This window comes from Chelonoidis abingdonii, chromosome 18 (assembly GCF_003597395.2).
Source record: "Chelonoidis abingdonii isolate Lonesome George chromosome 18, CheloAbing_2.0, whole genome shotgun sequence".
Classification (NCBI taxonomy): Eukaryota; Metazoa; Chordata; order Testudines; family Testudinidae; genus Chelonoidis; species Chelonoidis abingdonii.
In genome coordinates, this window is record NC_133786.1 from 18,335,602 (window position 1) to 18,359,966 (window position 24,365).

At 51.2% G+C, this 24,365-nt stretch overlaps 1 protein-coding gene across 3 annotated transcripts in view; it reads right to left on the bottom strand.

The window, feature by feature from the left end:
• The window catches only part of PCSK7 (proprotein convertase subtilisin/kexin type 7), a 53,838-nt gene that overhangs the window by 21,407 nt on the left and 8,066 nt on the right, over window positions 1–24,365 (bottom strand). For all 3 annotated transcript variants that reach the window (XR_012657188.1, XM_032796082.2, XM_032796081.2), the window contains exons 4-8: window positions 23,245–23,410; window positions 19,835–19,925; window positions 17,983–18,037; window positions 15,512–15,650; window positions 11,998–12,098 (exon numbers count right to left, since the gene is read on the bottom strand). Coding sequence is in view for 2 of the 3 variants with exons in the window: in XM_032796082.2 (XP_032651973.1) it covers window positions 11,998–12,098; window positions 15,512–15,650; window positions 17,983–18,037; window positions 19,835–19,925; window positions 23,245–23,410 (552 nt within the window). In the remaining variant the exon portion in view is untranslated. The remainder of the gene's footprint in view (window positions 1–11,997; window positions 12,099–15,511; window positions 15,651–17,982; window positions 18,038–19,834; window positions 19,926–23,244; window positions 23,411–24,365) is intronic.

Below are 24,365 nucleotides of genomic sequence, written 5' to 3' on the forward strand. Positions count from 1 at the left end.
CCAGTTCCAGCTATTGGATCGTGTTCTACCTTCCTCTGCTAGGCTGAAGTCCCCATTATTCAGGATTTGTTCCTCACATAGTTACTTATAGACTCTGCACAAATCACCCATTAGCCTCCTCCGGTTTGCACACTAAGAACTGCAAACTCCCATCCACCCTACAAGTCCTTCGACTGGGGCGAGACGTCTGCCCTAAAAAGGAAGGAATGAGCTAATAATGATCCCTGCTGATTAAATGCTACAGTGATCATCAAGCATGTTTCACGCTGCCAGTAGCATATTTTCCCCTGCCCTCTTGGGTAACCAGCCCAGCCATGCATTCCAGCCTAAACGCTCACTTTCTTCCCCCCAGGGCGATCAGAAGAACTGGAAGGCACGTGTATGGGGAGAAATGTGGAGCGGTTGTGCCAAGGCATGTCAGAGTGGGAATCAGAGCATGAAACCCCACCCAGGATGTAACACTGGCACATGTACCACTAACCCAACCAGCTGGGCATCTCCTCACAGGAGCTTCGCACAGTATCTGAACAATGCAGCGGCCCTCCTGCAGGAGGGGAGCTATTTGCAGGGAGACACACACACAGAGGAGGGCTTCAGATAGTTTTGTTTGGCGTCGCTTCCCATTTCACAGACACCTTATGGTTTTTGGCAATAGAATAAATGATGGTGCTTTGCACTTGTACAACGGTTGCTTGAGAATCTCCAAGCACTTTGCCAAGACGGGTAAATACTGCCCTCGTTTTAAGCGTGTGCAAACCGGTACAGGGAGGTGACGGGACTTAGCTAAGCTGCTAGAAGCCAGGAGCCCTGACTTCTGCCCCCATGCGAACACTCGCAATGACAAGAGTTAAAAAATAGCCAAAGGACTCCATGGGGTACCCTTCCCCTAACACTCCCCTCACTGCAGCTAGTGGCTCCCTCCCCAGTGCACTTGGGCCAGAATTCTCAAGTGTGTCCAGGGACTGGGGGCCCCCCCCGGGACAAGGGGTGCCCAATTGAAACGCTCAGTGACTCAGACCTTCCAGTCTGGCCTCAGGTTTCTCAGACTGGGCACCCAAAGGAAGTGGCTACTTTTGCAAATGCAGTCCCCAGTCTCCAGGGCTGTTTGGTTCACCATTAACGCCAGGTAGGCTGGCATGTGATCCGTTCACTGCCCTGCTGTCTCCCCTGGAATGGCCACAGGAAGGCACCAGCGACCTCCTCTTTGGATGCCTGTGGAATCTGCAGCACACATGGGCTTTTTTGTTCTTTGTGGTTGCTGAGCCTATGCCAAGCTGCAGCCAGGCAGGCCAAGCTGCCGGAAGGTTCGTCATTCTCACTCGCAGCCAGAAATGGAACAACAACAAAGGGGCAGGATTTAGTAACGGGAAAGTCTGGAAACATTTCCCTGGGAGTTCACAGTCAAGCCACTGGATTAAGCAGAAAAGCAGCCACGGGCGGTCTGGACACGGCCACAGTAGGTTGTTGTGCCGCACAGAATGGCTCTAGGGGTGGGGAAACAGAAGGGGAGACTGGCTCAGGAAAGGTCTGACCAGGACAGAGTATGGCTGCTGTAGGGATTAACCTTCAAGAGACCCGCTGCCAATTTGACAAGAAAATTTTGCCTAGTTGCACATTTCACCTCCCCATCATCTTCTGTCTCAGGGAGCCCTTTACAAAGGTCACTGATTTAACTCAGTCCTTGAGAGGCGAGTGAATGGCCCAAAATGTCACAGAGGGAGTGAGCAACAGAGCTGGGAGTGGGACCCTGGCATCCTGGCTCAGTTCCAGGCCCTCTTTGCTTCATTCCCCATGGGGCTCAGAGTCAGCATTCCCAGGGGGAAGGACTCGTGAGGCTGAGGTAGAGAACTTAGAGCAGGGGTCGGCAACCTTCCAGAAGCGGTGTGCCGAGTCTTCATTTATTCACTCTAATTTAAGGTTTCGCATGCCGGTAATACGTTTTAATGTTTTTTAGAAGGTCTCTCTCTCTGTAAGTCCATATATTATATAACTAAACTAGTGTTGTATTGTAAGATAAACAGGGTTTTCAACATGTTTAAGAACCTTCATTTAAAATGAAATTAAAATGTTGATCTTACGCTGCCGGCCCGCTCAGCCCGCTGCTGGTCTGGGGTTCTGTTCACCTAGGCCGGCAGCGGGCTGAGCAAGGCCTGCAGCCGGGACCCCGGCTGGCAAGGGTCCGTCAGCCAGAACCCCAGACCAGCAGCGGGCTGTGTGGGGCTGGCTGCCAGGACCCAGAGGGCTGGAGTCAAGGCTGGGGACTGGGTATGTGAGGGGGCGCTGGGTATGGAGGAGGGAGCCAGAGTCATGGCCAGGGTTGCGGGTGCGGGGAGAGGATGAAGGAGTCAAGCAGAGGGCTGGGTACATATGAGGGAGGTACAGGGCTCAGGGCAGAGGGCGGTGGGTGTGTGGTGGGGGTGTCGGGGTCAGAGCAGAGGGCGTGGTGTGTGTGTGGGGGGTGTCAGGGCTCAGGAGAGAGTGCTGGGTGACTGCCCCTAAGAACTCCCAAACCCACTGCTCCTTGTCTCCTGACAACGCCCCTCCTGGGACCCCACCCGCCTATCTCAGCCTCCTTGTTCCTTGTCCCCGACTGGACCTACCCCTATCTGTCCCCTGACGCCCCAACCTTATCCACACCCCCATCCCCAAACAGACCCCCAGGACTCCCATACCCCATCCAACCCCCCTGCCCACTCCCTGCCTGCCCCAACCCCTCTCCACAACCCCTGCCTCCTGACAGGAACTCCAGAATCCCAACTCATACAACCCCCCAGCTCTTTGTCCCCTGACCGCCCCCCTCCAGAGACCCCCCCCACCCTAACTGCCCCCCCCCAGGACTACCCTTGCTCCCAGTTCCCTGACTGCCCTGACCCCTATCCATCCGCTGCCCCCACACAAACCCTGGGACTCCCATGCCCCATCCAACCCCCCCTGCTCCCTGACTGCCCCCTCCAGAGACCCCCGCCCCTAGCCACACCCCTCTGGGATCCCACCCTGCTCCCTGTCCCCTGACTGCCCCCAGCCCTGGGCCTTTTACCATGAGGCTCTACACAGAGCCAGACACACTGCCCCGCGGGAGAGCACAGCCCCAGCCCTCAGAGCGCTGTGCGCGGTGGCAGCCTGGCTCCAGTTGAGCAGGGAGCGTGTCTGCCTCCCCGCGGAGCCAAATGCTGCCCCGCGGGAGCGCGCAGCCCCAACTCCCAGAGTGCTGCGTGTGGCAGCAGGGCTTCAGGGGAGGGGAGAAGGCGAGGGAGGGGCCGGCAGCTTGCTGCATTCGGCCCAGTAGTGTGGACCCCACGGCTTGCCGTGCCCAGAGAGTGGGGCCATTTGCCTACCCTGTGTGCACGGCTATGCTTCTGCTCCCTGCCCCTGCAGGGGGAGCAGAGGGTAAAGGAGAGCGGGCCGGGCTGGGCAGGATTTTTAATGGCATGCTGGAGTCCCGGCAGGCTCCAGCATGCCATTAAAAATTGGCTCATGTGCCGTCTTTGGCATGTGTGCCATAGGATGCCGACCCATGACTTAGAGGGTTCAGATTAGTGAGCTTAGGGGAGGCTTCTGGCTGGATGCCACTGGGCCGTACTAATGTGCAGAGTGCCATACCCACACCTGGATCTGCAGTGCCCAGCAGTGGTCATGCAGGGGCTGAAGAGCTTCTGTATTTGTGATGAATAAACTCCAAGAAGGCCAGACTCCAGCGTAGCATATTCTGGGGAGACCACAGCATTGGCCTAGCACTTACTATAGCCAAGCTTCAGCCTTGTCATTCGATGCATAGCCTGGTGCGCATGCTCCGAAACACAGGCCCTTGTTATTTGTGGGATTGCTTTCCAGCCTATGCTGAGCTCCCTGGGGCTCTCCAGGCAGCTCTCACTTCTCTCTAAGTGGCCCAGGCAGGTGCTGAGCTGTAGCGACCGAGCCCTCGAGCAGCTGGCTGACAGCACTTGCCCATGAAGGAACGTACAGCATAGAACAGGTCAGACGCAAAGAACACGGTGCTCCTCTAATGACACCACAGGCAGCTTTGCCATGGGCGCCCAAAGTCCAGTTGTTTTTGCAGCTCTGGAGTGAGGGCTGGGGCGTGAGAATTGCGGGGGATGTCTGCCCAGCACTCTGACCAAGTGAAGAGCTGCCCCAGTGCTAAATGTGAACAGGAGAGTGGCCTGGCTTATGGCAGGGATGGATTCACACTGGTGGCACAAGTTCTGCTCTGGTTTTATAGCTGCCCAGCACCAGATTGCTCCATTGCTCCAAGCCACCTTCCAGCTCTCAACCCTACTTGCGGCTGCGTTCCACCTCCCCTCTCTGCTCTGCTCCGGTAGCTCCTCTTACTGCTGGTGACCAGGCTGAACACCCCTCATTCCCCCAGTGAAGAGCTGTTTTGACTCAGCAGTTCAGTTCTCCAAACCCAGGAAGCGGAGTCTCCCCCTGGGTGCAATAGGATAGCTATTTCCCCCCCGGGCTGCCATATGGGATTTCCCACGGCTCCATAGCTCAGGTTGAGGGCTGGCTGTTCATAGGTTTCCCAGCAGCTTATGCCAGAAGTATGAAAACCTTTCTGCTTCCTGTGAGCTCAGCAAAGCCCTGGGCTGAGGCTGAGCAGCACTCCTGCCATTACCATGCAGTCACCACCCAGCCAACCCGGCGCCCTTCTGCCCTGAGTCTTCACTTGAGACACAAGGAGCTTCTTCCCACTCCAGCTCACCCTATTCTTCCCGGGAAGCACTTAGTGGCCAGTTTGGCTCAGCTTCTCGGCCACCATATCCTGCAGCCACAGAACTTAAAACTGGCAGGAGTTACTTCCCTCTCCTGGAGGCTGAGTGCACGCACCAGCCATCTCCTGCCCTATCCATGCCCGTCTCATTGTAAGACTATCAGACACAGATTCCTGCCAGCTGAAGCAAGGGGGCTGTTCTAGCACTGCTCCAGTGCTGGGGCAGTTAAGCCCTGCACAGCAGAGTGGGTAGAGTTAATGCTGCCCCTGTTGAAATTAAATGGATGCTATTTCTTCTTAAAACACAAGTAAGAGACAGACCCAAGCTCCAGAGACTGACGCACTGAGGGCCGTTATCCCATCTGGAAGTGAATTAAGATAAACTGAATTAAGGCCACTTCAATTCTGAATAAGAACATCCACACAGGGGTTCAATGCAGTTTAATTAATCTACTTTAATTTCACACCTTTAGTTAATTTGGATTAACTTTCCTGAGTGTCCAGTGTGGCCAAAACCCTAGTTACCTAACTGCAACTCTCAGTCAGGAGAGAGGTAAAGCAGTGATAGCTTGGTAGAAAATAAAACTACCAGGCCAAGTTCTAATTTTTTGGATGCAGCCGTGTAATTCTAGACTAGCTCCACTAAAGGCAACAGATTTATTCTGGCTTTACACTGATGTGTAACTAAGCAAAATCTGGCCTTTGTAAGAGGTATCTTAGATAAGATGCAAGTAAACAAGTGAGCCTTAGAAAAGTCACTTGAGAAGGCTCCAAATGGTGCATCATTCCGTCCTTCATCATGCCATAAAATCAGCTAATTAAAATTGGTTCTGGTCAAAGCACAGGACAAGCTGGCAGAAACATTTATCCCTCTCCACTCACAGTGGGATATAACTGCATCCTCCATTGCCAAGAACTGTGCCGCCTTTGTTGACTTTTATATTCAACTCCAAAGCATTTTGTCAGCTTCTAACAGCTGCAATTTGCACTGAGATACTGTATGTTCTACAAAATAAACTAAAACAAAAATACAGCACCACAAATGTCAGTCAGAGATGCAGTTCACGCCAGAGACCATATTAAATTCTTCCCATTAACGGAAATGGCAGAACATTTATAGTCTGAAAACTAGATGGCTGTCAAAAACATTAACTCCAATGCTATTGAAGGACAATTACAAGGCATAAAGAGAAGAGAATATTCTCTGTAGACAGGGGTATATTTAATATGCCCTACATAAGAGATACAGGTTTATTGGAATAGTGATCATGTTACTGTAAAAAGAGAGGACAGATCTACATCATGTGTAATTCCTGGGCCGTGCAAGGCACCCGATTCAGACTCTTTGATGGAAGAGTAGCGCTTGTTTTATCTTCATATGAGGCCATTCTTTAAGGAGAAAGGGCATGTCAGACTTTTTAAAATTAGCTCACAGACCTCAGGTTTGGAGGAAGCTGGACATGAAAATGAAAAGTATAGCAGAGTCCCTAACTGAGTAGTGTTTCTTTTTCTCCAGCACCAGTGGTTTTCAAGCCAGCGTGAATTAATTCAAGTTATTTTTAGAAGGAAAACTTAAGCTCCATTATAGATTTTATTTCTTTTGTAGCACCCTGAGTCTAACCATTTTCTTAGATGGGTGTGTGGTCTTTTCTAGTTAGGAAACACTGATTCTTTGCACTAGCCCCTGGGGTTTTCAGAGATGAAATGAACCAAGCTTTCTGGGGCTCATTTACTTGTCAGCAGACAAACTGAATGGCTAGTTAACTTGTACTCTCATCACCATCTCTTTCATTGTTGCATTTTCCTGGACCTGCCCCCCAAGTTTCCCATTTCTATTTGGAGACCTTGTTTTGCTCCAATTAGTTATCAAAGTCTGGTTTGCAAAGCAGAGATCCGGTTACAGACCCAAAGCTACAGAGCTGGTTCTTTTGGAGAGTCTGAGTTTGTAGAACTACTGCCAAACCTGAGCAATGGGAAATTGGCAGACATATTTAGAACTTGGTGGTTTCTTCTACGGAGCCAGGGACGGCACATACACATCATGGACAGAAGAGAGCTAGAGCTCTGGGGGAGAGAGAAAGGGTAACTGACATGCCCCTCTTCCAAGTCTGCTATCTTGGAAACACCCTGAGATTTCCCAAGGCTGCAGCTCCAGGGTAATCTCCCTCCTCCCACTTCTTGTATTTAAAAAGAGTGGCAGCCCATAAAAACAAACTACCCTGGCTACTGAATGTTAGTAACTTTGGAAATAACACAGCCAAGCAGGCCCAAAGGAAGTGCCAGTTGCGTTAGCAGAAGCCTGTTCCCACTGGAAGCCCAGCAAACTGTCAGCCTCCTGCCTCCATAGCAGGGTCTATGAACTCCATCTATTTGATTCTGTTCTATAGAGAAGCTATTGAGATCCCTAGCATTGTCCAAGACAGGACCAGCAGTGTGTGTTCCCACTAGATAAACCACTGTTTGGTTCTCTTTCTCCTTGCTGTGGAAAGGTGGCTCAGGGACAGCCCATGAAGGACATAAGACCAGCAGCAGTTAGGTTTTCACTGCCTGGTTTTTTCACAAGAACAGAGAATGGGGATTTTGTTTTACTCTGCAGCATGCAGAGCTGAGCCACAGCTCACAACAGCATCAGGAATGCTTTGGGGGTTCTTTAGATAAGCTAGCACTGTCTAGAGGCTTCATCTTTGGCTGCACTGAAAAGCCTGGGAGGGAGTGTGGAGGACAAGCCAGGGTGAGGGACTGTCTGTGTGATACCCAGGCACATGGCTAGAATCTGCCATTTACACAGAAGTGCATGAGGAAGAGGTGGCATCATGTCTCACCAGACTCAGCACTGCCACAGGAAATGTACTGAGTTGCCCTGCCCTTTCTTTCCAGTAGGATACCATGCTGGTGCCTGGGAAGCTGTACCTCCAACAGCTCACATGGCACAAAACACAGAAAATGCGGTTTCCACTGCCCTGACGTCGATCTGCTGGGATAGACAAGGCCGTGTGCAATGGATGAGTGCACTTTGGGACCTGGCTGCTAAGACACAATTGTTGGGAGGTACAAAACGTTCTCCATGTGCCACATTACAACAAGACCACACGGCCGACCGCTAGGCCTCGGAATCAATCACACTCATTGTGTTTTGGAAAAAATTTTGAAGGAGAAAGTAGTTAAGGACATTGAGGTCAATGGTAATTGGGACAAAATACAACATGGTTTTACAAAAGGTAGATCGTGCCAAACCAACCTGATCTCCTTCCTTCTTTGAGAAAGTGGTTAACAGATTTTTTAGAACAAAGAAACGCCAGTGGACAATTTACCTTGTTTCAGGAGGACATTTGGACATGGTTCCAACGGGAATTATTAGTTCATTGAAAGATGTGGGAATGAATATGAAAATTGAACGGTGGGATAAGGAAATTGGTTAGCGGGAAGACCTCAACGGTCGTACTGAAAGGTGAATCTGTCAGGCTGGAAGGAGTTATAGTGGAGTTCCTCAGGTCAGTTTTGGACCGAATCTTATTGTAACCTTTTATTTACTGACCTTGGCACAAAAGTGGAATGTGCTAATAAAGGTTTGCGGGATGACACAAGCTGGGAGGTATTGCTACACATGATGACAGGACCGGGATATCATTAACAGGAAGATTGGATGACCTGTGTAAACTGGAATGTAAAAGTAACTTAGGGACTGAAATTAATAGTGAAAAGTGCCCAAGGTACACGCATCTAGTAGTAATAACTAAGAATTTTAGTTGATAATTGGGGACACTCGTTGGAGAACAGAAGGAGGAGAGGACCTCAGAGTATTGGTGGTAATACGGATGATATGAGCGCCAATGTGATGATGGCCCATTAAAAAAGCTAATGCGGTTCCTTGGATCCATCATGGCATAGGTATTTCCGCAAAGTAGGATGTTTTAGTTACAGTTGCTACAAGGACTGGTGAGACCACACTCTGGAATAGTTGTGTGCAGTTTCTGGTCTCCCATGTTTAAGAAGGATGAATTTCAAACTGGGACCGGTCAGAGACGGGCTCAACTAGGATGATCCGAGGAACTGAAACCTGTACTTACAAAAGGAGGACTCAAAGAGCTTGGCTTGTTAACCCTAATCAATAAGAAGGGAGGGGAATATGATTGCTCTTATAAATTATAATCATGAGGGATTTAACATCAGGGAGGGAGAGGAATTATTTAAGTTGGTAGACACAAGAACAAATTGGAATATAGAACTGACACTGTAGGAGTTTAGACTCGAAATTAGACAAAGGTTTCTCACCATTAGAGAGGAGGTTCTGGAACAGCCTTTCCACAGGGGTAGTATGTGGGGGCAAAGGATCATATTCTGCTTCAAGACTATAGCTTACCAGTTTATGGAGGGATGATATGATGCGATAGCCTAGTTTGTCCAATTAATTTGGCAAATCCTTGATTCTCTTGATTTATCAGCGGTTATAAATGGCCCAGGTGGCTCTTGTGGATTAGGATGTAGATGGGGTGGGATCTGAGTTACTACAGAGAATTCTTTCCTGGGTGCTGGCTGGCGAGTTTTGCCCACATGCTCAGGGTTTAACTGATCGCCATATTTGGGGTCGGGAACGAATTTTCCTCCAGGGCAGATGGGCAGAGGCCCTGGAGGTTTTTCGCCTTCCTTTACAGCATGGGGCACGGGTCACTTGCTGGAGGATTCTCTGCAGCTTAAGGTCTTCAAATCACAATTTGAGGACTTCAATAACTCAGACATAGGTTAGGGGTTAGTTACAGGAGCAGGTGGGTGAGATTCTGTGGCCTCCATTGTGCAGGAGGTCAGACTAGATGATCATAATGGTCCCTTCTGACCTTAAAGTCTATGAGCCTATGCTGGTAGCTCCTGCTATGTGCTGGACGCTGTGCCCGCGCAGGACACAGCCCATTTCCTAAAGGACTTACAGGCTGAAAAGAGAAGTAACATAAGAAGTGGGGGCTAGAAGGGGACATGTTCCTGTTACAAATTTCAGCTGAGTCTTTCCCCAGTAATGTGGCTCAGGCACAAGTTCCCCTGAGCACCAGTGACTCTGCCCGGACCTGCAGGCATGCAGGCAGATGCTTGCCTTCCTGGAGGATGCGCACACAGAATGTGCACTTGTTGCTTGGAGCTAGTTAACTTTGCACACCTCTTTCTACCCTGAGCTGGTAAGGGCAACAGTCTGAGACTGCAGCAGGCTGGCAAGACTCCAGGATGCTCTGGTCCAAAACTAGGAACATACTGGGGCAGATCCTGAGCTGGTGGAAACTGGCACAGCTGCACTGGCACTATGCTGGGGACCTGGTGCCCTGGCTTTCGCACTGCACCAACAGCTGGGACACCTGTTTGGCCCAGGGAAGTAGGTTAGTGTGGCGACAGGTCATTTCTGACAAAAAAGGAAAAGTTGATAAAATATTCCCCAAACCGCCAGGGGTTAAGCATGCCCAACTGGGGAAGGAGAGGCAGCCAATTAGCTTAATGACCCAACCCAAGACACAGCCGTCACATGTTCATTCCCTAATTGGTGCAGCACAGCCATGGGGACTGGGCAGCCCCAAGATCCACCTGTGCTGTTGCAGTCTCTTGCCGTGTGTTCTCCTTTGGAAAGCACAGTCAGAACACAGTTTTCTGATGTAGGGTCACAGCCCATTAATGACGGTCACAGAAGCGGGTAGTGGGGAGGATGAAGAAGCTGCTTCGGAGTGTAGGCAGAGTCCCATTAAAGCCAACACCCGGTTGATACTTTAGGACAAAAATTTGTGTTTAGGTTTCCCAATAAGAATCTATTTAGATACAAAATTTGACATGGGCAAGAATGTGGGGGGCAGTGCCCACCAGACGCAATGATCCACATGAGACAGACGTGCTAGTGAGAGAGTGGTGCATGACAGGAAATAAACAAATCTCCCACTGGCAATATTTCTGCAGGCATTAGACCAAAACAAGAGCCCCCTGCCCAGTGCTTCTCTTAATTGCTTTCTAGGATGTAGCACTATCCCAGTCCCAACACCCGCTGAGAGAACCCTGTGAATGAGTGGGCTCAGGCGGGGTGACTAGACAGGTTAGTGATGGGGGAACTGTATTTCCTCCAGCTTTGAAGCTCTCAGTTACTTAAGCCGTGCTGCAAGCCGGGAGGAGGAGGAACTGTGTCCGAAACTCCTGCATCCAGACTGGCTGCCCACGACAGGTGAGGAGGACTTGCCCATTTGTCTCTAGTGACAGCAGCCACCCTAAGAACAACAGCCTCCTGCCCTGCTGCTGCAAGGGGAAGCCAGGCTCCAGCATGCCATGGTCCCGAGCAGCACCGGTACCGCGCAGGCTGATGCTCATGGGGAGCCAGCCACACTCCAGCTGAAGCAAAGAACAAACCCCAGACAGACATGTGTTGTCATGTGAGGCTCCCTGCTCCAGGGTCCTGGAGCAAACTGCTGAGTGGGTTAAACAGGCTCACGCCTACCTCGGAGGCGGAACACCATGTCACAGCGATGCTAGCACTAGGGAGATGGAAAATTAGAAGGGCTTTCTTTGCTCATGCTTCACCCCCCACTGGCGAAGGGCCCCCCACAGTGGTCTGGCATTGCACAGCTAGATAGGGATTTTATGCTTTTCTCTGACATATCCAGCAGCAGCCACTTTCCCAGACAGCACACCTAACGACATGGACCATTGCTTTGTCCTAGGATGGGAACGGTTAATTCCTGCTCTGGGCTACAGCCACAGGTCTGCTGAGCTGATTTCAGCCTCGTACCTTGGAGGAGTGAGGGGGGAGGAAAGATGGCAAAAGGCGGCTGTACCCCTTTACACTCCCCTGATCCCTAGGGGAGTTGGGGGCATCAGCACATTTCTGTGGTCTTTAGTCTGTGTTGTGCTCTCATGTCTCAGCTCTAACAGCATCCAGCTGGGCACTGATACACACCAAGGACAGCTGGAGCGCAGCAGCACTGGTGGCACCCCCCAACACCATGGCCAGGGCTTGGTATGGCCTGTTACTCCGACTTTACCCATCTGGGGGTTCCTGCCAGCTGGAGGGATCCCGACAGCTAGAGCAACTTTACAGGCGTTGCTGCAGTGGCACAGAGGGACGGTAGCAGGGGCCAGAATCTGGTCTATTTATTCTGGGTGCTCACCTTGGCAGGGAACAACCAGATGGGAGATGTGCTTGTGCCCCTGCCCACCCAGCTCCTCCAGGCTCAGCTCACTAGTGCTGAGAGCAGACCCTGGGATCAGACCGCTCGGCAGCTGCTCAAAGCCAGGCTAGGAGGGAAGAAGATGCCTTATGCATTACTCACAATGCTCCTCCTCGTCTTATCCCCGCCGCTGAAAGTCACTGCCAGCATGGAGGCACACTCCTCGGCGTAGAATGGCCTGTTCCCCTCGTCATCCACCGCACCTGGGGAAAAGTGAAGGAGAACACATCAAGGTCTAGGGGCTGCTGCCTCTCTCACTACACAGCCCAGCTCCTCAGTTCCTAGGCAACTTCTCAGCCTTCCTCCTTGGGACGGTGGCTGGATTTTTCACTCCAAAGAAGTGACAAGCTGTGGAGCTCTGCACTTCCAGTCACAAATCAAATCGCTAACACTCCTTGTGTTTCAGTGCACACCGGCCTGTATGGGAAAGTTTCACAGGTGAGCAGGAGGCCCGCTACAAAATGGCCCAGAATTAACTTCCACACAGAGTTATGGCCAAACAAGTCTTATCCTCTTTGTGACCCCGTCAAGGAAATTGAGACAAGCTTGGTCGTTCTGCCCCTCGCCCTAGCCCTGATCAGAGGGGAGATCCTCCTCTGTGTAACGCTCCCTCTAGGGAGGTGGCTATCAGAGTCCAAACAGCTCACAGGCACCCACTGTTAAGGCAGTTACTCCATGGCCACATCACCCCTCCGGATTCTCCCTTCCCTCCAGGGGAGATTGGGGACCAGGAGGATATTGGGAGTTTGCAGCAGAGCAACTGAACTCAAAGGTTAGTAGTACGCTGGCTCTCACAGTGCCCAGGGCACGGATTGCCAGCAATCCCCAGAAGGAAACCTGCTGGAACCCAAGCGGGGGAATAGGATGTTGGGAAGGAGATGGGGCCAGGAGGGGATCCCTTATGATGCAGTTTGTAAGATGGACAATCCAGAGGACTTTTGAATTTTGAGCAGTGGTCAGCAGTCTGAAGACAGGCTTATCCAAAGCAAGCCTCCAATCCTTCTGGGTTTCACCAGTCACTCACTGGCATGCACCTGTACACACGACAGTCTAGTGTGAACAACGGGCAAATTCCATCTTGGAAAGCACATAGAAAATGTCAAAGCAATTTGCTTATGAAAGCAGAAATATCCCAAGATGGTCTTCGCTCAGCACATCAGTCTCCATGAAAGACAGCGTTATTACAGGATCTACGGAGGAGCAGCCTGGTCTTGCTGTGACATCACAGAACCAGCACCTGGAGAACAGGATTCTAATCCCAGTTCTGCAAGGGACTTCCTGTGATTTTAGACAAGTTACTTCCCCTCTCTGCGCCCGAGTTTCTCCAGCTGTATTGTGAGGAGAACAATACCCATAGCAAATTACCATTTATATGGGGCTAAGTACTGGTATGTTAGACTATAACACAGCTATCTCCTGTGCACACTGCCCGTAGTGTCTGGTTCTGGAACACAGGCTCTGGTGCATTCTGTAACCACGAGAAGGTGCTGCTGCACAGACACGTAACTACAGGCAGCGGCTGTACGTACCCTCCCACAAGGCCATGCTGTTCCACTGTCAGAACAGGGGCCCTGCAGCAAACACGTACCCTGCTTGGCCTCTAGGAAGAAGTTTCCAGATACATTTACCATATTAAGCCTCATTTTAATCAGTGAAATACCAGCAGATGATGAGAAGCAGAGTTCTTAGCCTGATATGTTTCTCAGCTTGTTTTCTATCCATAGCCACATTGGTATAGAGTCTCATGAAGAAGCATCTCCCCCACCCAACCCCAACACAACCGTTCCCTCCTCAGGATACAGAAATATCTTGGATATTAAACTGAATGGAAAAATGCCTCTCATACACTGGGAGCATGGGAGGGGAGGACTTGCTGCATTCCTCTGTATTATCATCAACACAGGCAGCTACATGGATGTCTTAATAATTTAGCCCTTCACAACCATTAATCAGTCCCGACATCTATGAGATGTAGGCAAGTTTCTCCCACTTTATAGCTGGGGAAACAGCTGCAGCAAAGTGACTTGTCAGAGGCTGTATAGCAAGAACTGGCAGGTGTTCCTGGTACCTAGCACCATGTGCCATTCCTCAGGCCAAGCTGCCGTCCTCCTCACTAATCCATATGCAGGGCAAAGCTCAACTACTGCCTGAAGGGGAAAGTTTCAGTAACTCAGCAAAACTGAAAGCAGCAAAATCCTGCAGTGCAAGGGAGGAAGGCAAGCGGGGAAGATACTGGTGACATCTCATTAACTGTGCATTCAGCAGTGAGAGCACAGATTTTAATACGCATTTTCTCCCTGCTGGCCCTACATTAGCCACAGGAAATGGAAATCATCAATCACAGAGTTACATTTCATTTGTGGAGCCCACATCACCTGCATTCCACCTGGGCACCAGAGCTTACAGAGCCATTCCTTGTCACGGGCGGCGTCGGGGGTGGGGGGGTGGGTGGATTAGGAGCTAAAACCCCACACAGCAGGGATGCTGCAGCAGCAAAGGGCTCACTGCAAGGGACGAAGCTACTTGTTCAAAATGAATGTGCTATAAACTGTTTATGGTGTCCCAGGAAGCCCATAATCTTATAGCTTCTGTCATTCCCCCACTCCCACCATCCTGGTCCACCTCTCCAAGTGAATGGGTATTTAAATCTGGGAAAGAAGCACTGAGGAAGAGCTGCAATCAGACAGGTTGGGATGTAATGGCTCTGGCAGATTCTCACACCCTTGAAGAAGCACTGCTCTTTCATCCAAGGATCTCAAAATGCTTTTCCCAGTTAGCCAGACCTCAAATCTTCCCCTGCCACTCACTCTTACAGAAGAGCTGGATGTGGAATTTCTATGCAGCTTGGAGGGAGACCCTCGCCGGATCAGAACTTGGGAATTTCCAGATGGGATGCTTAGGGCAGAAGTTATCAGCTTTTTAGGCAGTGGTATCAGTTTAGCAGGCTATGCCAGACAGTGCTCATTGTCTACTGTTCAGTTCCTCGTATGCTAGTCTGTCACAGGGGCTGGGTTGCTGTTGTAGTCACAAACCTGGGCATTGGGGCAAACCCCGATCAGCCATTCTGTGGTCATGGCTCAGCAATCTCTATTAGAACAGCTGCCGTTCGGTAAGTTTTTGATTGCTGCATGATGGCTTTCAGTGCAAACAACTCTGACAGAGACAGGGACATTACGTGGGTGATCCCTGGAAGGCATGGAGGAGAAACTAGACCAAAACGTATTTTTTCATGGCTGGCAGCTCTATAGGGAAGAGCTTCATTCTGCTTACTACTTCACAGATTTTACCACCTCACACTCAGCTTCTGCCCTAGAGAAGCCAGATGAGATGTTTCCTTGAAAAATAAAGGGTCTTAATTCTCATTTTTAAAATCATTCTCTGGGGCATGGCACAAGCATTCCCTCCAAGCAGCAGTGAGAGCCTTTCACTCACACATCTGTTCCAAGGCCCTAAAGTCGGTGCCTGCAGCCACGTGAACTGCGCAGAGGACTCCGATCTCAGCTCCTTGCTGGGCTCATACTGGAGAGCGGACCTGGCAACTCACGGTGCCACTCAACAATCGTCAGTGCTCAGAAAAGTGGGGCTGGGTTACAGGCACATGCACGTGGCAAGTTACCTATAGTGACGGTGTAGATGGAGTTGGCGTAACCATCGTAGTTGCAATTGTCATTGTGCTGCCCTCCATTGCCACTGGCCACGACGAAAATGCTTCCAAAGCCCTTGCGACCAGCAATCACCCCGTGTTGCAAGGCAGCCTAAGGAAGAGAAAAGCCATGTTACTGCTCAAGAATGAGTTCCCATTGTCCCCGTATCCAGGCTTACCGGCACAATTACTGGGGTTAAAGAATTTTCCACTCTGATACCCATATTTCTCTGCTTTGACTATGTTGATCTGAATCACGTTCTGCTTTCTTACTCTCTCCCTGCATTTTCAGCTGGAGAAGGTACCTTGTCTTAAACCCGTTATTGTGCAACATTGCGGGACTCCATTAGCAGCACCCATGTTCCAACCCAGAGGTGGCAGCACTTCCAAAGGCACAGGCAGTGACCCTAGTAACTAGTAAAGAGTTCATTGCATGGACCCCTCGGATGAGCACGTTATGTGCTAAAAAACTGTATCTTAGCACTTAGAACTGGAAACTGGGAGTCAATGCCCTCTGGCTACAATTCCCAGCTCACGGTGTGACCAGAAGTCAGTCATAACCACTCTATGCCTCAATTTACCCAACTACGAAGCAAAGATAATTCCTCCTGCCTCCCAGCAGTGGCATGAGCTGCATCTGTTATACACATTCTGAGATCATTGGATGAACCATGCTACAGAGGTGCTAAGTAGCTACTAGAGACCCAGATGCTGGTCTCAGCATTCTGGAAGGCCTATGAATGCTGGGAAAGAATAAATGAACAGGCACAACTGGAATCCATTTGTAACCACAGCGTGACAGAGATATATGCTTTAATGCAACCATATCCACGCCACCGAGCTGCAGCGCAACTGCTGTTCTGTGGTTGCAGAGATGCAGCAACAGCGTGGCAGAACAAATTCAGAGTGTGAAATCCCACCCTGTGTTAGCGGAGAGCTAAAGATGAGCTGTGCACTTGAATTTCTAGGCACTCACTCCAAAGGAGGCATCGTCTAGCTAAGCCCATCACAGCAGGCTCTAGGCATCAAATACAAGGTACAAGGTAGTAAACGGTGAAGGCTGTTAGGGAATTGGGACAATGTTCTTCCGTCCATCTCTGGTGAGCGTGCACTTCTATGGGCTGTTCTGCAGAAAGGGCTCTGGAAGGAACAAGCTCACTGGCCACTGGGCAGCCTCCCTATTTTCAAGGGAACGCCCGGGCAAAGAGATGAGGAATGTGTCCATCCCGGTCTCCAGAGGTAGGGAGTTCCACAGTCCACTCACAGCCTCGGCCTCCCAAGACCTTCCCCAAGGTGTGCTGCACACCTTCCCCAGAACAGCCACAGGGCACTCTCAGGAGTTTGCAGATGGGCTCTGATCCCAAACCCTCTGAAATCAATAGGTATATTTCCCCGGAATTTAACGTGCTTTGGATCAGGCCCATGGAGACGCAGTCCCTGGGTCAGCCAGGCTCTCGCCCATCAAGTACTCTATGGATAAAAACTAGAGGGTTGATCCTGTAGCTCTTACTCACGTGAGTAAGTCACTGGGTGGCGGGCGCATTGATGGGGAGCCAGTGCACAGCATGGCTGTGATAAATGCTTACATTAGCGAAAGCCAAGAGCATCAGAGTCAGCCTGATCTGCATCAGAGTCAGCAGCCTGGCTTCTGCCTGCATTTTTGGGGTGTGTTTCATTTGCTGCTCAGTAACAGTGCAGGCTCTCCTGCTGCAGTGCCGAGCAGTGACTAATATAGGGAAACTCTCAGCCCACAGCCACAATAACTTACAGTTGTTTGCAAGAAGTGAAGGGGCTGTTCACAGACCTGACAGAATGTTTTAACGAGCAGCGGAGCTGGATTACAGAGTCTGCCAGGGGCCAGATTACCTCTGCACTCCAGCAGCTGCCAGACCAACCATTCTAGGGAGAGGGAAGGAAAACCCAGCCAGCCCCCGGGTGGGTTAATCCAAAAATCACTCCTTCCTCCTCCTCCTTTCCGGCCACCTCGTTCTCCCAGGCAGGGGCATCTTAAATGCCTGTACACGCCCCTTCCAGACTGACTCCCCTGCCATTTATCCCACTCATCAGGGTCTGGATACTTTGCCTGAGTCCCTTATTTATTCCCAGGCCTTCCGAGATTGACTGATACAAAAGCTGTTAAGTATCAAAGGGACTGAGAGTCTATTCAGTCACCTTGGAGCCTCTTCCTTTCCCAGTGAGATGAACTTTTCCTTAGAACTTCAAGTCACCATCCCCTACAACCCCGGCTGTCACCCTTTCTGAGGCAACGGCAGCTCTCCCTGGGGCACAGTGACCTGGGGTGGTGTGCGCTGCACGATGGGGTAGCACAAGAGCTTTCTGCACCACAGGGCAGTCCCTCCTGCTCTGGGCTTTAGGCAAACCAAGAATTACAAGGCATTTCCCAGTGAGGTGGTCGCCCTGGGGCTGGCTCAGTTTTCTGATACCTTTCCCAGCTGATGAGGACCATCCACAGTTTTGCCATCATCGTCTGGACCCCAGCTGTGAAGAGAGAGACCAGGAAAAGACAGTCACCTTGGGACGCTGCTTTGAATTCAAGTTTTCATGCGTGACTGTAGTGCTGGGAGAAGGTGCCCGACTGGCAGCCCTTTATCAGTCCACAAGACAGAGGCAGCACAGACAAGTCAAGGAACAGCTTCCCACATGCAGCCCTACTCTGCCCAGCAAAGCCCACCTCTAGGGCAGGAAAGGAGCTCAGTCTTCATGGCCACCATCTATCCAATCTGCCAACCAGGTTAGTGCCAGTTAAGGGCAAAGTCTGGGCAGAGGCCCCCGAGCACCTGTCAGACAGGACCAGCTTTCAGCCGTCTGGGAGCTGAGCATACAGCACTTTGCCATCTATCCAAGGGGGCCCCGGGCTGTTGGACCCTGCCTCGTGTTCAGACCATGCTCCGGGTCTGACTCCAGTGGAGGGAAGGTTTGATTTTGGGTAAGGCTATTCTCCCTAGACACGCCAGCTCACAATGCACCTCCCACTCACCTGCCTCTGGGCTCCAGTTTCCTCTGTAAGCCTCACCTGCACACAAGGCTGGGTGTCCCCGGGGGCCAGTCTACACCCGTCTGGAAGCTGGCTGATTAAGAATAGCTCAAGCTGCCTTAACTGGGTTTACCCCACAGCTCTAACTGGTTTTACAGTCAGTTTAGTTGGAGCAGTTTGAAAAGGCACTAGACAATCTCCCAGTGGACAGGCCTGGAGACAGACTCCCATCCAGGAGCACTGAGCACAGTGTACTTCAGCCTTCAACAGCTCCGATGTGTCTATCAGTAACAATAAAATCACAGACCCACCCCTGAAATATGATAGGCTGCAAACCTCCACCTGGCTCAGCTGTGCAGGACTCCTGGCAAGACAGGATGGAGCAGGAGATGCTTGTAAAGCTTGATGCCAAAAGATATGCAGCCCAAGCCCATGTCCCCATGTTCAGCTCCTGCCTTCCTTCCAGACAGGGCCTTGCTAAGAACATACAGTGGCTGTGTTTGTGGTATGGATTCTTCTGCCGCCAGGAGGAAACATACCACACAGCTTAATAAAAGCCCTGCTCCCGGGGACACCAGGGCCAAGACTCCTAATGCAGCACTAAGAGCCCTCTGACGCTTCCCGCGGGGTCCCAGGTCCGAAGCCCAAAACAGGGCTGGGAAGACAGAAGTGTGGGCGAGCACTCCGAACAATGCACTGGAGGCCAGGGCGCCAGGATTCTGCCTCTGACCTCTGCACTTCACTTCCCATCCTCCCAGCAGGGACCGCAATGCCAACCCATCTCAAGGAAGGCTCTGGGAGCTTCACTGAGGCCTTCAGAGCCTTTTAATGAAGGGTGCTAGAGATCTGCAAAGTGCTAGTGCATCTCTCTGGGGATCCCCATCTCCTGGGCCTGACACCAGTAGAATCCCTCGCCCCCAGCCCCAAACAGCTGGTGCATCCCCAGACCAGCTGTTCCTTCCAGCAGACGTTATCCCACCGAGCAAAGGGGGCGACCTCCCTCCACCATTTTAATCTCGTTTCAACATGAGCACACAAAGGGGAAAGGTGCTATGGGTGCTACAGGTTTTGGTGCTCACAGCCAAGCTGCTCCTTAGAAGCGGAAGAGAAGGATGGGAGCTGGCATGGATGGAGGGGGGCAGAAGCTTGTAACAATCAGACAGCCACCGCTCTGATTTTGCCAGTACACCCCGGGAAAGGAGCCCGGCACCGGGCTCTGCACCACTCATACTAAGGGCAGTCATGCCATGTGTTTTGGCAGGACCTGCCCCGTGCCCCTTAGCACAGAGCTCTGGGCTCACCTGCAGCTGTAGATGTCATTGATCTGATAGTGCTTGTTGAAAGCGATAGCCTCCATGCTATCTGTGAGGGGCCCATCCAAGACTCGGATGCCTGCACAACAAAGGACAATTAGTGTTACTGTAATGGATCCCGTTAGCTGTAAAAACAGTGTGAACCAGCTCCTGGGCAGGTTCCCAGCAGGGACATCCACGGTCCCAGCATCAGGCCAAACTGGTTCGTTTGCGCGGGAACAAGGGAGATGGATTCCCTGGACTCAGGCTAGACCTTGAGTCAAGCCACACAGAGGCTCATTCTGGGCTAGTGAACGGGAAGCCCAAGCCTCCCGTGTACAAACTGCCAGAGCCCCTCACCCCATGGCAAGGAGAGGTGGATAAGGAGTCAGCCAGTGAAACACGAGCGGCTGCTGGAAGCAGTGTCAGGTCACTGCGGTGATTTGCACGTCTCTGCTCTGAACTTGGGAGCTGGCGTAGAAGGATGGGGAAGGACGGCACAGGGATGTGTGTGGGTCAGGTGAGACAAAAGGCCAAAGTCTTCACCTCCTGGGGTATGTCCACACTGGAGCGGGGAGCAAGCTGGGGAGACAGCCTCACACAAGTGGGGCTCAAGCTGGCTAGAAATAGCAATGTGGACACTGCAGCACCAGCTTGTCACACCAGCTCAATCCCGCCCCCTCCCCCGATCAGGTGGTGAGCCCAAGCCTCCACCACACTGTAACAGCCACATAGCTCTCTTTCGCATGCTAGCGTGAGTCCCACTGCCACGAGTCTGTCTACATGGGCTGGGAGGCTCGATCCCAGCTGCAGCACAGATGTGCCCTTGGGGTCCCCAAAGATCCACTGGTGCTCTTCACTAGGACTGAGGCATCCTGGCCATATTCCAGTTCAGACAATTCTATTCTGCCTCCCCAGCCCCCCTACAGTCTCAGCTGGAGACAGTATTTTTTAAGCCACCTGTACTAAATTGCTATGCTGTGCGCTGTTACACAGCTGATGTGTTCCACTCCAGAACCAGCTGTAATGCAGCATTGGGCGAAATGATCCCATTATGTATAGGTTGCTAAGTATTTAGGGATTCTTTATGGCAGAAGTGGATATGTATCTGCTCAATATATTATTAATCAGAAAGGCTTCTAAGCTGCAGGACCACCACATTTCTGTGATCAAGACACTGACTGTTTCACAGTAGAGTAAACCCGACATTAAAAACAAATGAAACCTTAAACTGGACACATGCTTTCAGGGAACCAAAGAGTCGATAGTCGAATGGTATTGCATCATAGTTTAGGTTAGGAAATAATATTACACATGGAAACCAGGCATACACCTGAGTTAAAATCTTTATCCCAGAGGAAACACCCACCAGTTTCCGCTCCAGGTCGGTGCAGCACAAGTGCCTTATTTGCTGTCACAGTGGAATGGTCCCCGACTCCGTGCCAAAGAAGTCGAATGAAAGCAGCACTGACACTGCACCACTCCCAGGTCTCTGAAATCCAGCCAGCTTGCAGCAAGCCATGTGTGGTCTCAGGACTGCAAGTGAATGCTTGGCAGAGGGAGACATCCCCTGTCCCACCCCTTAGCCAGAGGCTGCTCTGCCTGGTTCCTGCGTTGCTTGAGCTGTACCCAATTCACAGACTCGGGGGCAGGTTCAGATTATGGTTTGATCACTCTTAGCAAGCACAGATTCTTCACTAAACAAATTCCTGAGGAATAAACCGAGAGTGCAGCTGGCTTTCCCTGCCTCCTCTCCCTCCAACCCACGGGGTCATTTTATGGCAAAATTTCATATTGTTTTATATACTATGCCCTAGAGAACAAAAACTGGCTGCTGGCACCCAATTTAATTACTATAGTGACACTCTGCACATCTATAGCACCTTCCATCCACAGATCTACTGCAAAACATGGGAGAGACATTCATTTACGCTCTCACCTCCTCTGCAAGGGACAGAGCTTCATTTCTCCAATGGGGAAACTGAGGCATGGAGAAAAGACGTGTCTTGCCTGAGGTCACTCTGGCAAAGCTGGGATTAGACCCTCCCTACGCCCAGCCCCATGGTTTAAACCACAATCCCATCGTTCCTGTTGCACTCTGCTAAATAAGCTCTACTTTCCAATGGCAATAACCAAAGCCTCCAAGCCAGGGTGGAGCCAGGCAGGTACAGAGTGACCTCAGGTACTACAGAGGGGCCCTTCAGCAATGCACATTACTGAGGAGCTGTGCAGAAAAAGCCATGGGCAGGGGGAAGTGCTCCAAGAAACAGAACAAATTAACTGTGTAGGAGCCCAACTGCATTGAGTCTCTACTTCCACAGCATGTGGTCTCCCTGGTTTTACCCTGCAGGTGGAGTGCTGGCTGGTGCTAACTACTGGTATTCATGGGCCATTTGGATTCATTTTAAGGACAGCAGCACCATCTGCTGGACAGAGTGAAAACACAGGACTATTAAGTTCACAGGCATCCAGTGGGTATGTCTGAACTGCAATTAAGCACCTGTGGCCGTCTCATAGCAGCTGACTCAAGCTCACGGCTGGGACTGCAGGGCTATAAAACTTCAGCAGAGAGTCCGAGCTCTGGGACCCTCCCGCCTTGCAGGGCTAAATTCTCTCACTGAAATCAAGGGGCATCAAGGTGGTTTCAGTACGGACTAAAACCAAAGGGCAGAGTCAACAGGAACCGTTTCCCTGGTTTTGCACAGAACAGATGTGCAGCCATGTCTGTGCACATCATGTCTGTGGAGACGAAGCAAGGTGAACAGCAAGGTCTGTAGGGGATGGCACACCGCTTCGCTTCACTGGAATCACAAGGCACGGAAGGATTCTGGGAACCAAAATGCTTGGCACGTATCACTGCACCAGAGTGCATGGTATCCAAGACTCATTTCAGTTGCAGCAGGAAGCTTTTGGCTCAGTTTGTGAGTAGAAAGCACCAATGGCCAATGTTAGATCCACCAGCCAGCCTCTAGCATGGGGAGTCCTGCACCATAGAGACACTGGGGCACAACCACTTTCAGAGCTGAAAAGAAACCAGACTTTCTCAGGTGTGTCAGTGGCCCTGTCTCATCATACTGGCTTCCTGGACATCTGCATGAGGCCATAAGTGCACAAGGCCATAGCGTAGTTGTTGTAGGCAGCAAGGGAGATTCCCAAACATCAACCTAACTTACACATGTAGGGAGCTCGAGCAATACAGAAATGGGTCCAAGCCAACCCACAACATCCAAACACCCCAAAACACTGGGGGAAATGTGATATCACTGATATTTCCCTTGCAAAAATGTTGACTAACTCACCAACCTGGCATGGGAACAAAGCCAACACACGCCAGACAAACCACCCCGCTAGACAAGGGGACAATACACAGCAGAGAGGATTGAAAAAGGCACCGAACTCAGCAAGCAGAGGCGGCATACCTGCAATGCGGCTGCCATAGGCAACTCCCACAGCACAGATGCCGTTGTTTGGGACAGCTGCGATTTCACCAGCGCACCGGGTCCCGTGGTGGTTTCCATTTTCTGCATCAGGGCGGGGCATAGGGTCGGGGTCATTGGAGTTCAAGTCATAGCTGCCTTCAGGGCTCTGAAACAGACCAACAACCGTAGCTTAGAGGTCTCCTTTCTTTGGAGAAAGCAGGATTTAATACCACGTTAGCAGGCCTGGAAAGCATAGGCTGAAAGCTTAAAGAACGCAGAGGCAGGGTCCATGTGGGTTAGTGACCAAACCCCATTATGTATCACTGTGGAAGGGTATTAGCAGAACCAGCACTGGTTTCCTGATGGGCAGTGGAATGGTAGAGTCAAACTGAAAGACATTTTAGTACCTAGAAAATATGTCGTCCTCCCCATCCCAGCCAGTTCACAGCATGCCCAGGATTCCCGGACAGTGTTCTCTCTGGCCCTGCTTTTAAGTGAGTCTACTTCTCTCTGTGATTGCCAGCTTCTTATGGACACCTCTCAATGACCAGGTGTACTTGAGGAACATGGCTTCCATTTCTTTCTTCATCTGGAAGCTGGAGGGAAGCTGGCCTCTGCCAAGGGATTTAATAGGCATCTTCCTAGCCACTGCTGGGACATTCACCCCTCCCCACGTAGCTGCTCTCTGTCCAGCCTGCCAGTAGAGACAGGGAATGTCTGCAGCACCCAAAGCCAGAGTCCCCATAGCCAAAAGAAACTATTGCAAACAAAGGTAAAGTGTCCTCATTTCACCCTGGAGCAGGGAACAAACATGACCCCCACTTCTCCCTCCACAGACAAGGGAAAGGTCCTTCCCGGTGAGCAGCCCTGGCTTTGCCTTGCTGCCTAAGGGAGCAGCTTGTAAGATCTCCAGGTGGGCACCTCTGATACTCATGGCTCACCTGGCACAGCAGGCCCCAGATATCTGCTGCTCACTAGCAATCTGTGCAGGGTTTACGTAGCCTCCTGCACACAAGAGACACGCCAGGCCAGTCAGCTACTACAATCAGAGTGCAGGAGCCTCCGGTTCCAACCCCCGTCTCACCCATTCCTAGTGGCCGGGAGGGACTGCGGGAGAGGAC